General features: G+C 33.4%; 1 protein-coding gene across 1 annotated transcript in view; it reads left to right on the top strand.

The window, feature by feature from the left end:
• The window catches only part of GABRG1 (gamma-aminobutyric acid type A receptor subunit gamma1), a 57,521-nt gene that overhangs the window by 38,212 nt on the left and 5,945 nt on the right, over positions 1-13,364 (top strand). The window contains exons 4-8 of the mRNA XM_047798775.1: positions 534-754; positions 1,675-1,757; positions 4,948-5,085; positions 5,198-5,350; positions 10,067-10,278. Of these exons, the coding sequence (XP_047654731.1) occupies positions 534-754; positions 1,675-1,757; positions 4,948-5,085; positions 5,198-5,350; positions 10,067-10,278 (807 nt within the window). The remainder of the gene's footprint in view (positions 1-533; positions 755-1,674; positions 1,758-4,947; positions 5,086-5,197; positions 5,351-10,066; positions 10,279-13,364) is intronic.

Here is a 13,364-nt window from a genome sequence, read left to right as displayed (position 1 = left end):
TACTTAATCACCTACTCCTAAGAATTCTCTTTTAACCACGCAGTTTCCTACTTACAGTCGCTTGGTGATTAAGGACAGAGGCTCTGCTCTAATTATGGCACATATCAGGTCCTACTATGACCACTACTATATGTGGTTGTTAAGTATGTGGATTTGGGACTCACCCTGCAATGCCTCAGTGGAGAGAATTATTTTACATCTCTATGAGTAAATATTCCTCAAAAATAAATATTATAGCAGTACTTATTTCACAGGGTTGTAGTAAAGTAACTAATGACATGATACTCAAAAAACTCAACACAGTACTTGGCATGTTGTAAGTGCTCAATAGGGATTCTCTTTTTGTGAGTGTGGTTGCTTTAAAACATTTGAAAACATTAAGATAATGATATACATTTTTTCTCCAAAAAGACTGAATTTAAGTGCTATTTACTTACAAAAACTTTAAGATATAAAAATTCAAACTTCTGAAGAAAACATCTAAAATAGTGGCTTTACTATCACATATCATTATTCCTCTTTTTATCTTTTAGGAATACACAATAGATATAATTTTTGCCCAAACCTGGTTTGATAGTCGTTTAAAATTCAATAGTACCATGAAAGTGCTTATGCTTAACAGTAATATGGTTGGAAAAATTTGGATTCCTGACACCTTCTTCAGAAATTCAAGAAAATCTGATGCTCATTGGATAACCACTCCTAATCGTCTTCTTCGAATTTGGAATGATGGACGAGTCCTCTATACACTAAGGTATTACTGCTTTTGTTTTTTAATTACTCAAATGAATTTATCACATCTGTAGTTGTATAATGATCATAACAATCTGATTTCACAGGATTTCCATCCCAAAGCCCAAGCACACTGTTTACAAAACCATGTAGTTGCTCTAATATATTTTCCATACAAATATTTTATCAATTCCTGAAGTTATTTTCCAAGTTGTGAAGGAAGAAATATGAAGCTTCTTTTATTTACTAAAATCTAAAATGATGAAATATTTTGGAAACACCTGTTTAAGCTCAGTCTCACTAAAAGCAAAGAGGAAAAACTTTTTGATTTCCCTCCTTTGAAGCAGAAGAAAAGGTTGTGGCATAAACATTATGTTTTTTAATATATAAGGCAAATGATTGATGGAGATTTTTTTCTGGGAGTCCATCCGGCTATAGCATTTTAAAATACTCTTCCTTTCGGTGGTGTAGTAACATCCCTAAAGAAGGATTACATTCAGGTTAATGTATAATATTCAAATTTATTTAATTCATTGTCTTGAACATATCTACTCATTATTAAGGATCATCCTCTTAATGGAATGATGTTTGTGATAAAGAGAAAAAAAATCACCATATTTAACCAGATATCCTCTGCTAATCTGCATGTGTGTGCATGCATGTATTTGTTGAGATCCTGAAATGTGGATTTTTAACTGTAAACAGAGATCAAACTTGGGTTATTTGTGAGGTATCTTAGTTAGCTGGAGATAAAAATGTCAGAATTTTCTTATTTATGAAAGTTATATTACTACTTAAGACTTTGAAACTTTAGAATTATTATTTTCCAGTGCATCACAGTCCATCATCATAGACCAAAATCATGATTAAGAATTAGACAAAAGATTTTTAATGCTTGATATTATTTCTCATTATTTAATATCTATTTTTCCATCTAAATAGATTGACAATTAATGCAGAATGTTACCTTCAGCTTCATAACTTTCCTATGGATGAACATTCATGTCCACTGGAATTTTCAAGCTGTAAGTGATACAATCCTTGATATTTTCATGAATTTTATAGCCTCTGATCCTGTCTATTTTAAAATGTAAAATGAAGTGAAATAAACCACAATTTTCAGAAATGTAGACTATATTCAACTGTCTTTGATGAAATTACAAATGACATATTTTCTAATTTTTAATTAAAAAGTGACAATAAAATTCATAATTATCCTGGAGGCCAGATTTAACTTTATTATATTATATTTTAAAATATATTGAATTGGTTTGATGAATAAAAAAATTAATATTAAATAAGTAGGAAAAGCTAAGGTAGAAATAAGTTTATTTTATTAAAAAGAACCAATGAAACAGAAATGATTAAAGAGAAATCATTTGGATACAAAACCTTAGTATTTTGTGGCAAGGAAATAGTTATAATCTTTCTATATCAATATAAATTATATATTTACTAACATATTTATCCTCACATATATAAAAACTTTTTTATGCATAATATATAATTGATCAAGTTTTGAAAAAAAATTTGTCTGTCTATGAATTATAAAATGCTATATTCCTTTGTTGAGAATTGTTTTTCAGATAATCGTGTTTTAGATTTTATTCACCATTGATAAGTATTCATTAGTATTTTCCTGCTTCATCATCCTAAAACTTCCCATATATCTCTTGTTGTCCTTTATTAAAGATTTTCAGTGACTTTTCTTTATAATTTTTGTCTCACTAAAATGTCCTTTTTAATTCATATTCTCATATCTCACTGCTTTAATTTTCTAACATTGACTTCTCAATGAATAAAACAGTCAAATAACAACAACGACTTGATTAATAGGAACATTCAAAGAAGAGCTGATATACAAATATTTAAACATGTAGCAATTAAGAAGGAGATATATTTACTCTCCCCTAGATATCTTGCCTAATCGTTGGTGTGATCTCTTTAGCATTGATTGTCATTATTAGGAATTAATATCCTATCCCTGTTGGTGCAATTGGGTCTCACTGACATAAATGTAATAAAACCATAGCTGACTTTTTTCATGCACTTCATATGGGTCCAGTAGAGAATTAAGCTTTCTCCATCTAACATTCCGCAACAAATATATTTGGAAGATTTCATTATGGTCCCATTTATCAAGTCAATACCATAAAATTTAGCTCCTTGTTATTTGTGCCCCCACTCCTATATATTATGACTATACTTTGTTACCTCTATAATTACAATGAAAAAGAGTGGGAGATATAGAAAAACAAGATGGCTAAACCTTTTAAACAACAGAGATAAGATGGAGAGAGTAAGAGAAAACAGATCCTTAAATAAGCCAACAAAGAGGAGAATAATTTTAATGCATGGCTGATTAGAGGAACCTGGTGGAAAATGTAACACTGTTTTAGAACTTTTTAAAGTTGATAGTGAATTTCATTCCAGTAATATGGTAGAAGCAGCTGTCTGTTCAAAACAACTTATAATATTTTATTATTATTGAAATCTCCTCAAAAACATGTAAGTGATTCCTAGGAAGGAATTTTCAGTCATAAAAATTTACATTAAAAGTTACAGCCAGAAAGATAAAGTTTATAGGCAATTTTAACCTGAGGACATTTGCCAAAAAGATAAATCTGAACTTTGATTTTGAGAGGCTTGTGGCTTAGAAATGTAACAAAACATATCTCTACATAGAGCTGGGTTACAGAAGGCTGGACACTTAGGGTAGCAGGAAGAGTACTCCGCACACCACCATACACCTGCATGTGCACATACAACCTCTACGATCTAAAGGGAAAGTTGCCTCTGCAATTAGCATACCAGGGTGGTATAATTCCTTGAGAGGACTTGATCAAAAGCCCAACCCCGAATGGATTTTCCCAAATGTTCTTCACTTGATTAGTCCAAAAAGCCCTATGGATTTCCCAGACGTGTGGCAGAAAAGAAAAGCCTATCCTGTTTGAAAGGATATACTTCCATTCTAGACAGCTACAGAGAAGGCAAAGGCATTTTCAACACACATAACTAACAAAAGTCTAGTATTCAGAATACATAAAAAATTCAGACAAGAAGAAAGACCAAAAAGAAACCCCAATAAAATCATTGGGGTTATTCAAAGAAGAAATCAAAGATCTAACAAACACATGAAAAATGTTCTAGGTTTTATTCATAATCAGAAAAAGTGAAATAGAATATACCCTCCAGACCCCTAAAGAAGACTGTCCACATGAACTTTAATGAGAAAATGGATCCACATGTAATTTCAAACTCTGGTGAGAGATGAGATTATTATACTCTCTACAAAATAAATAAATAAATAAGTAAATAAATAAATAAAGCTTGATGCTGTCTCATAGTATATATTCCAGAGAAACTTTTGCATATACACAGTGTTTTGTGAGGAATGTACAATACTGTTGCTAATGGCAGTGTTAGTAATTGTCAATAGGAAATCTTATATATGTCGACACACCAAAATCGGTAAACTTCAGTACTTCTTTACAACAGAACAGATTTACTACAGCTACATACAACTGCATGAATAACTATTACAAATATGATATTAAAAGAAGGAAGATTTAAAATAATGCATCCAGCATGGCAATAGCCAGAGTTCAAAAAGAACCTAAACTATATTTTTCAGAATTGCTATCAAAAAAAAAAAAAAAAAAAAAAACTATAAGATGGAGTTCCCATTGTGGTGCAGCAGAAATGAATCCAACTAGGAACCGTGATGTTTCGGGTTCGATCGCTGGCCTCACTCAGTGGGTCAAGGATCTGGCATTGCCACGAGCTGTGGTGTAGGTCACAGACACGGCTTGGATCCTGCATTGCTGTGGCTGTGGCATAGGCTGGCAGTTGTAGCTCCGATTAGACCCCTAGCCTGGGAACCTCTGCAAAACAAGGGGAAGAGTTTCACAGAAATCTGGTTAGTGGTTACCTCTGGTTGGGAGGGGTACTAGTATGTTGGGATGGACACATGGTTTTTCCTGAATGCTAGAAAGATTTCTTTTTAAAATTAAGTGGTGTTACATGAATTATCATTATTTAATCATTATATTATTATACCTTAAACTATATTCAAAAATTTCATGCAGTATTTTTCTTTATTTGAAATATAATAAAAATGGAAGAATTTCCAATAATGCCTTTGGATAATGCTATGTTGCAACAGTTACAGATTTGCATTTGCTAATGTATATATTTTTAATTTTTTTTACCTAGATGGATACCCTAAAAATGAAATTGAGTATAAGTGGAAAAAGCCTTCTGTAGAAGTGGCTGATCCTAAATATTGGAGATTATACCAGTTTGCATTTGTAGGGTTACGGAACACAACTGAAATCTCTCACACAATCTCTGGTAAGAAGAGAAAACAAATCTCTGACTAATGCTAGCATCAAATGGAATTTATATTTAAATCAACATGTATATGTATTTTATAGCCAAAATAAAACATATTTTTTTCTTCCAGGGGATTATATTATCATGACAATTTTTTTTGACCTGAGCAGACGAATGGGATATTTCACTATTCAGACCTACATTCCATGTATCCTGACAGTTGTTCTTTCTTGGGTATCCTTTTGGATCAATAAAGATGCAGTACCTGCCAGAACATCACTGGGTATGACATGTAATATTATGCTATAGTGTCATAAGACTTTTAGTAACATTTTAATGTGATAAAAGTTCAAAGTTTAATACATTAGAAATATTCCTCTAACTACAGTCAGGCAAAAGTGGATAGATACTCTAGTGCAATGTTACTGAAACAAATATATGAAAAAATAAGTAGGAAATAAAACTGTAAAGAGCTTGAAATTTTAGAAATGTCCTTAGCAGAGGTTAAGGGAAGTGTAAATACTAAGCAAGTATTAATTAATAGATGAAAGTCATACTTAATCCCTGAATCTTAAATTTGGTCAACGTTTTCAATCATTTTTTATCAAGATTTTATTTTTTAGCTGAATCACTAATCGCCAGTATTTACTGACCGATGTGTGTTTAGAAGGCTTTGAAATCCTCTGCTCTTACAGTGGTGCTACAGAATGGTCAGCTGTTCCAAAGGGCAGGTTGCTGAAAGGAACAAGAAGTTTGGGGCTTCTGTAATCTATAAAATGTGTAATTAGTCTGTGAATATTTTTGAGAGTTGCCTGTACAATAGTATTGATTAAAAGGGTAATTTGTAATTCATATTTGATAAAATAGAATTTTCCTAGCTATCTTTAGCAATATATTAAAGTAATGAAAGTCATGTAAGAAAATATGTCTAAATTACTATACATTTACTTAAAAAGAAAAAGATAACATAAATTCATGTATTGACATACAAAAACAACTTATTGATTGGTTGATTCATTCCCAACATCAGTGCAAGACATGAATCACACTACCGATAATGGTCTTAAACAACATAAAGGAAGTTGGAACAGTTTCTATTTTCTACCATATAGAGGTTTTCATGTCGTTTCTATGATAGCTGATGAATAACTACATTTAGTACATCTAGGAATTTCCATAACATAAAAGTGGCAAGATAAAATGTGAAGTACCTAGTTTTGTACTTGGAAATGCCTTTCCTTGGGAGTCATAGAGAGGTGTAGACAGAGCTAGGAGACAAAAGGCACTCACATCTGAGTTGTGTTTCCTATAGTTATTTAAAATTATTTTATGTTCAAGGTAAATAAATTAGATTTTTTGTATGTTACTCTGAGTATAAATTAAATACTGTATTTTGTTTTTAAACATTATTCTCATATTCTTTCCCAAAGAGAATTTGAATGGATTATTTCTACCATTAGGTTAATATGAAGCCAAAAGCCTGTGTACTAGTATCATGAAAGAGGATAGCCAATTGTGGAATTGTGTTTTACATGAATTCATATTTTTTAATGTTATCATACCAACCATAAAAATAAGCTATACCCAGATCTAAGTTAAAGAATATTTCTTACAATTGTGTCCTACATTGTTGGAGAATTAAGGTTTTATTTTTAAGTATATATACAAGCATACATACATACATCATTGAAGGACAATTTCCTGAGCTCATTTATTAAACATTGCATTTTAACACACATTTATCAAATGCTTTATGTGAAATAGGCAGTGTCCTAGGTGCTGCAGTGTTAACAGTGAATATGTATTGTAAAGTGCTCTTGGTCATACCAAAACATAAAACATTTATGTTTTAGTATGGTATACAGGTATGTACAAGTATAAAAAGCATGTAATAAAAAGTCAGTGAGTAATAAAGGCTGTGAAAAAAAAAAAAGCAAAATAAATGGCAAGAGAATGGTAGGGGGCATAGGCAGATATATTGTTTACTCTGTTATCTTGTGGAGAACCACACAGATCCAAAGTAGGATCTTCCTTGAAATCCAGGCTTGAGGCTCAGAAAGAAGACAACTGTGAATATAGGAGACTGAACAGTGATAGAGAATGAGATAAGAGAGGTGGTCAGTAGCTAGAACATATGTTTTAGTAGGTCATTTGAAGAGCCTTGTATTTTATTCCAAATGTAATGGGAGATTATTGCAGGATTTTGAGCAGGGGAAGTGGTGGGGGCGGGGGGGGAATATCAATGAACCCTCTTAATATTCCACGTTTTCTTATTTTCATGAACTCAGGGAAATTTAATAGGAAAGCCACCATTATTATTTTTAAGCTAAATTCTATGATAATCATTTCTAAATTAAATAAATAAATGTCTGGAACCTCAGTTTTGTTATGGATTTCCTTTATTTATGAAATAGAAATGTAATAGTATTTTAGCAACATGAAATTTAATTCCATCATTGAAAATGAAATCAAAGAACATATTAGTTTTAATTTTTTTTTGTCTTTTTGCCATTTCTTGGGCTACTCCCGCGGCATATGGAGGTTCCCAGGCTAGGGATCGAATCGGAGCTGTAGCTGCCGGCCTACGCCAGAGCCACAGCAAGGCCAGATCCAAGCCTCATCTGCATCCTACACCACGGCTCACGGCAATGCCGGATCCTTAACCCACTGAGCAAGGCCAGGGATTGAACCAGCAACCTCATGGTTCCTAGTCGGATTCATTAACCACTGAGCCATGACAGGAACTCCCAATTTTTTTTTTTTTTTAAACTTGGGATGGGACATAATTATGTAAGCTAGGAATACCTTGGGAAATCTACTTCCATCTGACTATGGGAATATTATGATTTAATAAGTTACAAAACAAACAAAACAAAACAAAACAAAACAGAGCACCAAGTAAAGAAAAGAGACTAGTAGTTGCTGAAATTATTTTGCACTTACCATATGAAAAAACTTGTTTTGGTTTAAAAATGACAAGTAAAAACTGTCAGGAATAATGGGGGGAATAGCTAATCTGTAATCATAATTGGACATTTTAAAACTTTCTCTTTCATTGATAGAACAATTACATGGAAAAATACAATGTTGAAAATGTGAATGCAATTATTAACTGCTGAACCTGATTGATATTTATAAAACACTGTGCTAACTCGAGAATGCACACAATGTTCAAGTGCATACAGAACATTAACCAAGATCTCAATAACATTCAAAATACTAAAATTTTCCAGAGCATATTTTCTGACTAAAATGAAAGTAAATTAAAAATTAATAAAAATAATATAAATTAATAATGGCCTCATTTACTTGGAAAGAATCAAAAGGGAAATAAGAAAATACTTCAAACTGAATTTTATTAAAAATTTAACATGTAAATAGTTGTGAGATGAAGCTAAAACATTGCTTGGGGGGAAATTCTAGATTTAAAATGTTAATGTTGGAAAGGAAAAAAGATTTTAAATTGATATTCTAAGTATCCCCTTTAAGAAAATAAGTAAATACCTTTTGTATAAATTCATTATACAAAATTTATTATACTGCTCCAGCAATTATTTTAGATGAGAAGCACAGAGGTGTTAAGAAACTTCCCTGAGGTCACAGAGATAATAGCTGGGAGCATCAGAATTTGAACTTAAATTTGCCTCCATGACTTCTGGTTCATCATATCTGTCTCAACTTTAACTTTGTTTTAAATCCTAAGTGATGATTAAAAAAAAAAAAGATGGGCCTATGAAAGGAATTATTATTAAGACATGTTTCAATGTAGACGCAAGGGAAAGAAGTAGCTATGCCTTCACCATACCAAAGAGACACTTTCTATTTTTTTTTCCACCCAGATGTTGCTACTCTATAAATAACTGGCCAAATTGAGATTCATTTGTCATTATACTTAACACTTTTTGGAGAGAAAACAATTCCATTCATGGTATCTTATATCATGAGACAAACAATGAAAAGGCAGTTTAGATAAGAAGAGATATAGCATAAGGAGCTGTGTGTTTGGGAGGCTAAAATTAGCATGGTAAGAACTGGAAGAAGACTACGGATAAAGAGAAACAGACACCCCCAAAACTACACCTACAGGGCTGGGGCCCAGGTGAATATCCCAAATTTAAAAGCCGAGTCCTTTAAAATATGAAGATTTACTCTGTACTTTTAAAGCATTCCTTTGAGGAGTTTCTGTCGTGGCTCAGCAGTAACAAACCCAAAGAGCATCCATGAGGATGTGGGTTCCATCCCTGGCATGACTCAGCGGGTTAAGCATCTGGTGTTGCTGTGGCTGTGGTGTAGGCCAGCAGCTGCAGCTCCGATGTGACCCCTAGCCTGGGAACTTCCATATGCTGCAAGTGTGGTCCTAAAGAACAAAACAAAACAAGTTTTCCTTTAATATGTTTCCCTGTATTCTTTACCTAAACTTTGAGATTAAAAAATAGGTTTAATTCATTTAAAAATGCTATCCTAGTTTGAATTCATTCTTTAACTGTGTGTGCCAGGAAACCTCAAATCACTATAGCTTTAATTAAGTGGTGCTTTGACCACTGTATTCCAGCAGAAAGCTATGAGGAAGAGAAGAGAGAAGGGCATTTCTGTTTCTTTAATGCCATCTTTTGGCTGCTTACACCCTTGACTTAATTCTTCTTGGCTAGATCTCAGACTAAGGCCATACATAGCTGAAAGAAGATAGCAAAAAAAAAGTTGTTCTTCCAGGCAAGCTCAGGCCAGCTGAAACTGTATAGCCTATTATTATGGAGGAAGGGAAGGATGGTACAAGGAATCAACTACTTGCAGGTTGGAGAATTTGGATGATTAAAACTCACACATTGAACACAATGTTGCTGCTGGTTATCAGGACACTTTTTTCCTGCAAATCATGAGTAGTCAAATTCATTTGTTTCCATTGTTTATTTCTGCTCACAGTATTGCCACATCAGATGGAAGAGTAAAAATGGTCTAAGTTATTTTTCATCATTCATTTATTTTTTCCCTCCCTCCACAGGTATCACTACAGTTCTGACTATGACAACTCTGAGTACAATTGCCAGGAAGTCCTTACCTAAGGTTTCTTACGTGACTGCGATGGATCTCTTTGTTTCTGTTTGTTTCATTTTTGTTTTTGCAGCTTTGATGGAATATGGCACCTTGCATTATTTTACCAGCAACAAAAAAGCAAAGACCACTAGAGAAAGAAAGCCAAAAAACAAGGCCTCGGTATGTTTAAAAGTATCTGTTTTATATACAGCAACTTAGCATTGAAGATACTCTTTTGAATTCTCATGTTATACTTTCTAAGACTGATATGGATGCTTGAGGTACCCTGACAAAAGTTAAATAATTTTAAGGTGAAACTGCAGTACCTAACATTGCCTACCAATGGAAGTATACTTATATTTTTCCCTAGAAAAGACTCTTGGATCACCTTCATAAAGGGTGGTTTCTTATACTATAAAATTGTCCACAAATGTTAAATTCTTTGTACCTAAAGCATTATTTAAGAACTCTCTTTGAATCTATTTTTGCTCTAGGATTTGGGCTTATAACATGGGGGCCCCATAAAATCAACTTAATTTTTAGATATAAAGATTACCCCCTTTTCTTTTCTTTGGCCACGTACATGGCATGTGGAAGTTATGCGGCCAGGGATCGAACCTGTGCCACAGAATGACCCAAGCCGCTGCAGTGACAAGCTGAATCCTTAACCTGCTGTGCCACAAGAGAACGCCAAAGATCCCTTTTTAATGTTAGTACTCAGCTATGTTTGAAAGACATAGCTGTAAGTTCTTTTTGGCTTTTGTATATTTATACTCTCATATTCCCTCTTCCCAAGTATATATCTACCTAAACTTGCATCATATCAAGTTGATAAATTAAAATGGATTCTACTGATTTTAACATACTTAAGTGTTGGATAATTAACCATAATTTATTCTTATAATGACAATTAAAACAACATTAAAGTAACATCTAATGCTTACTAATTGTGCCAGGAATCTCCTCTAAGCATTTTACATGCATGATTCCATTTATGCCCATAGGAACCTTATAAATACAAGTTCAGTAATTTGCACAAGGACAGCCTTAGGAAGTGAAGGATACAAGACTCAAACCCAAGACTTTTTTGGTGCCAGAGCTCAAGCTTGTAATTTTTCCTTTATGTTACAGGACTCAGAAAAGTAAACATCTATTTCTCCAATATTGACAGAAAAGCCAAGTCATTGCTGATTCCAGTAAATATGTTTAAAAAAGATTTGTTCCAAAATACCAATATACATAAGGGCCGTATAAAATAGCCATGCATGAGTGGCTTATAAACCTACTATAGTGTTCACAAAATGAGGCATGGGATTTTTCATATTATGTCCTCAATTTGTAAGTTCCGGGATTCAACACTTTATTTCCCTTCCCCTATTTTTCAACAGTTTCTTTAGGGAACATTCACATCCTTTTAGATTATATTTTACATTTTATGTTGTACTCTAAGGACCAAACCGTTGCGTATTTGCTTTCATATTCCCACAATACTCCAAGGAAGCAGAACACTGTTGGTGGTGCATATTTCAGAACATAGATTGTAGAATTAGCCTGTGACTTTCTCAACTTGGTGTTATTTTAGCTTATCCATAGGAGTTACTACGGACTCTGTATGGACACAGCATCAGGGAGAAACAACTTCAACTTTTACATCCATTTGCTAGAATTTTAGGTAAAGAAATACACAGATTTTCTATTACCCCTCTTTAGTCAAAGTCAAGCATTCTCTCTAGATTTCCCATGTCATGATTTACTAATCCACAGCTATGTTCAATTACTACCTCGACAATTTTATTTTTGGAAATTCTGAATGAAAATATTTATAAGAAATATAATTAACATTATGAGCCAGGCAATGTACCAGCTCACATGAATTCTCAAATTTCATCCTATGTATATAATATTCGGTACTAATATTATCAAAGGCCACTCAGCAAAGAAGTAGCCACTATAGGACTACAGATAATCCATTTGACCCCAGATTATGTGCTCTCAGCCACATAATTAGATGAGCTGTCTCATTTATTTGGGAAGCTTAAAAATTGTAGTGCAAACTTTAAAATTATAATTTTCATTTAATCATTCACTCATCAAATATCAGTTGAGGACACTAATGTTCTGGGCACAGTTCTATGATAGTTACTTAAGAAAAAAAAAATCTATATGTTGAGTATTTAAAATTTAGCATCAAGCCTAGGAAGCAAAATATTTAATACAAAGGATTAAGGACTAAAAATTAAAAGAGAATTCTGAAGTATGAAATTGCAAATATCAAAAGTTAAACTGATACATGATTGACTACTTGGGTATGAAAATTATTTTCTTTAAAGTCATCCAAAATAAAATTCTACAGGTTTTTCTTTTGTTCAGTTATGTGCCTCGTGAGCTTTTTCAATACTAAATGACACTTTGAGTGAAAAACTAGATCAGTGATCAAATCTAACTCCCTGCCTAGTTCAGTGCTCAGCTATAAGGTCTTGCTAATCAGGTAAATCGCAACACACTTTTATGGAGAACACACAGTCTACTTGCTGTTCTCTCAAAATGTTCTATTTAAGGGCTTTGTAGAATCTGTGTTTTTCCTCTGTCCTGGGCAGGAGAATCAAATGCAAGCTGAGACCCAGAAATCTTGCAGCATCCTGCCTTTACACCTGTTTCAATTGTTTGGGAGTTTATTTTCCTTTCTCTCTCTCTCTCCCCCTCCCTCTCGATCCTTTACTTTCTCCTTTCCCCTTCCCTCCTCCTTCCTTCCCTCTTTCCCTCCTTTTTTTCCAATTTTCTTTTCTTCCTTCTGTCCTTCTCTTATGCCCATATTTATTTCTTTCTTCTTTATTTTTTTATTGTGAATGACAATGCCATTTGGACTTGGACTATATTACCATCCAAAATATTTTATTGTATTTTTATTTCTACTCATTAAGAATATGATTCAGGTGGGGTATATCTATTTTCAAGAAAACGTAGGAAGTTATGTGTGTTGTAGTATCAAGATACTTTATGAAACAGGTAAAAATCACAGAAAAGTAATAGTAGTAAACCAGTCAACTAAAGAGTTCCCACTGTGGCTCAGTGGAAATGAACCTGACTAGTATCCATGAGATTGTGGGTTTAATCACTAGCCTTGCTCAGTGGGTTAAGGATCCAACATTGGCATGAGCTGTGGTGTAGGTTGCAGATGCAGCTTGGATCCCGCATTGCTGTGGCTGTGGCATAGGCTGGTAGCTGCAGCTCTGATTTGACCCCTAGATTGGGAACTTCCATATGCT

This window comes from Phacochoerus africanus, chromosome 10 (assembly GCF_016906955.1).
Source record: "Phacochoerus africanus isolate WHEZ1 chromosome 10, ROS_Pafr_v1, whole genome shotgun sequence".
Lineage (NCBI taxonomy): Eukaryota > Metazoa > Chordata > Mammalia > Artiodactyla > Suidae > Phacochoerus > Phacochoerus africanus.
This window is presented reverse-complemented; position numbering and strand designations above follow the sequence as displayed.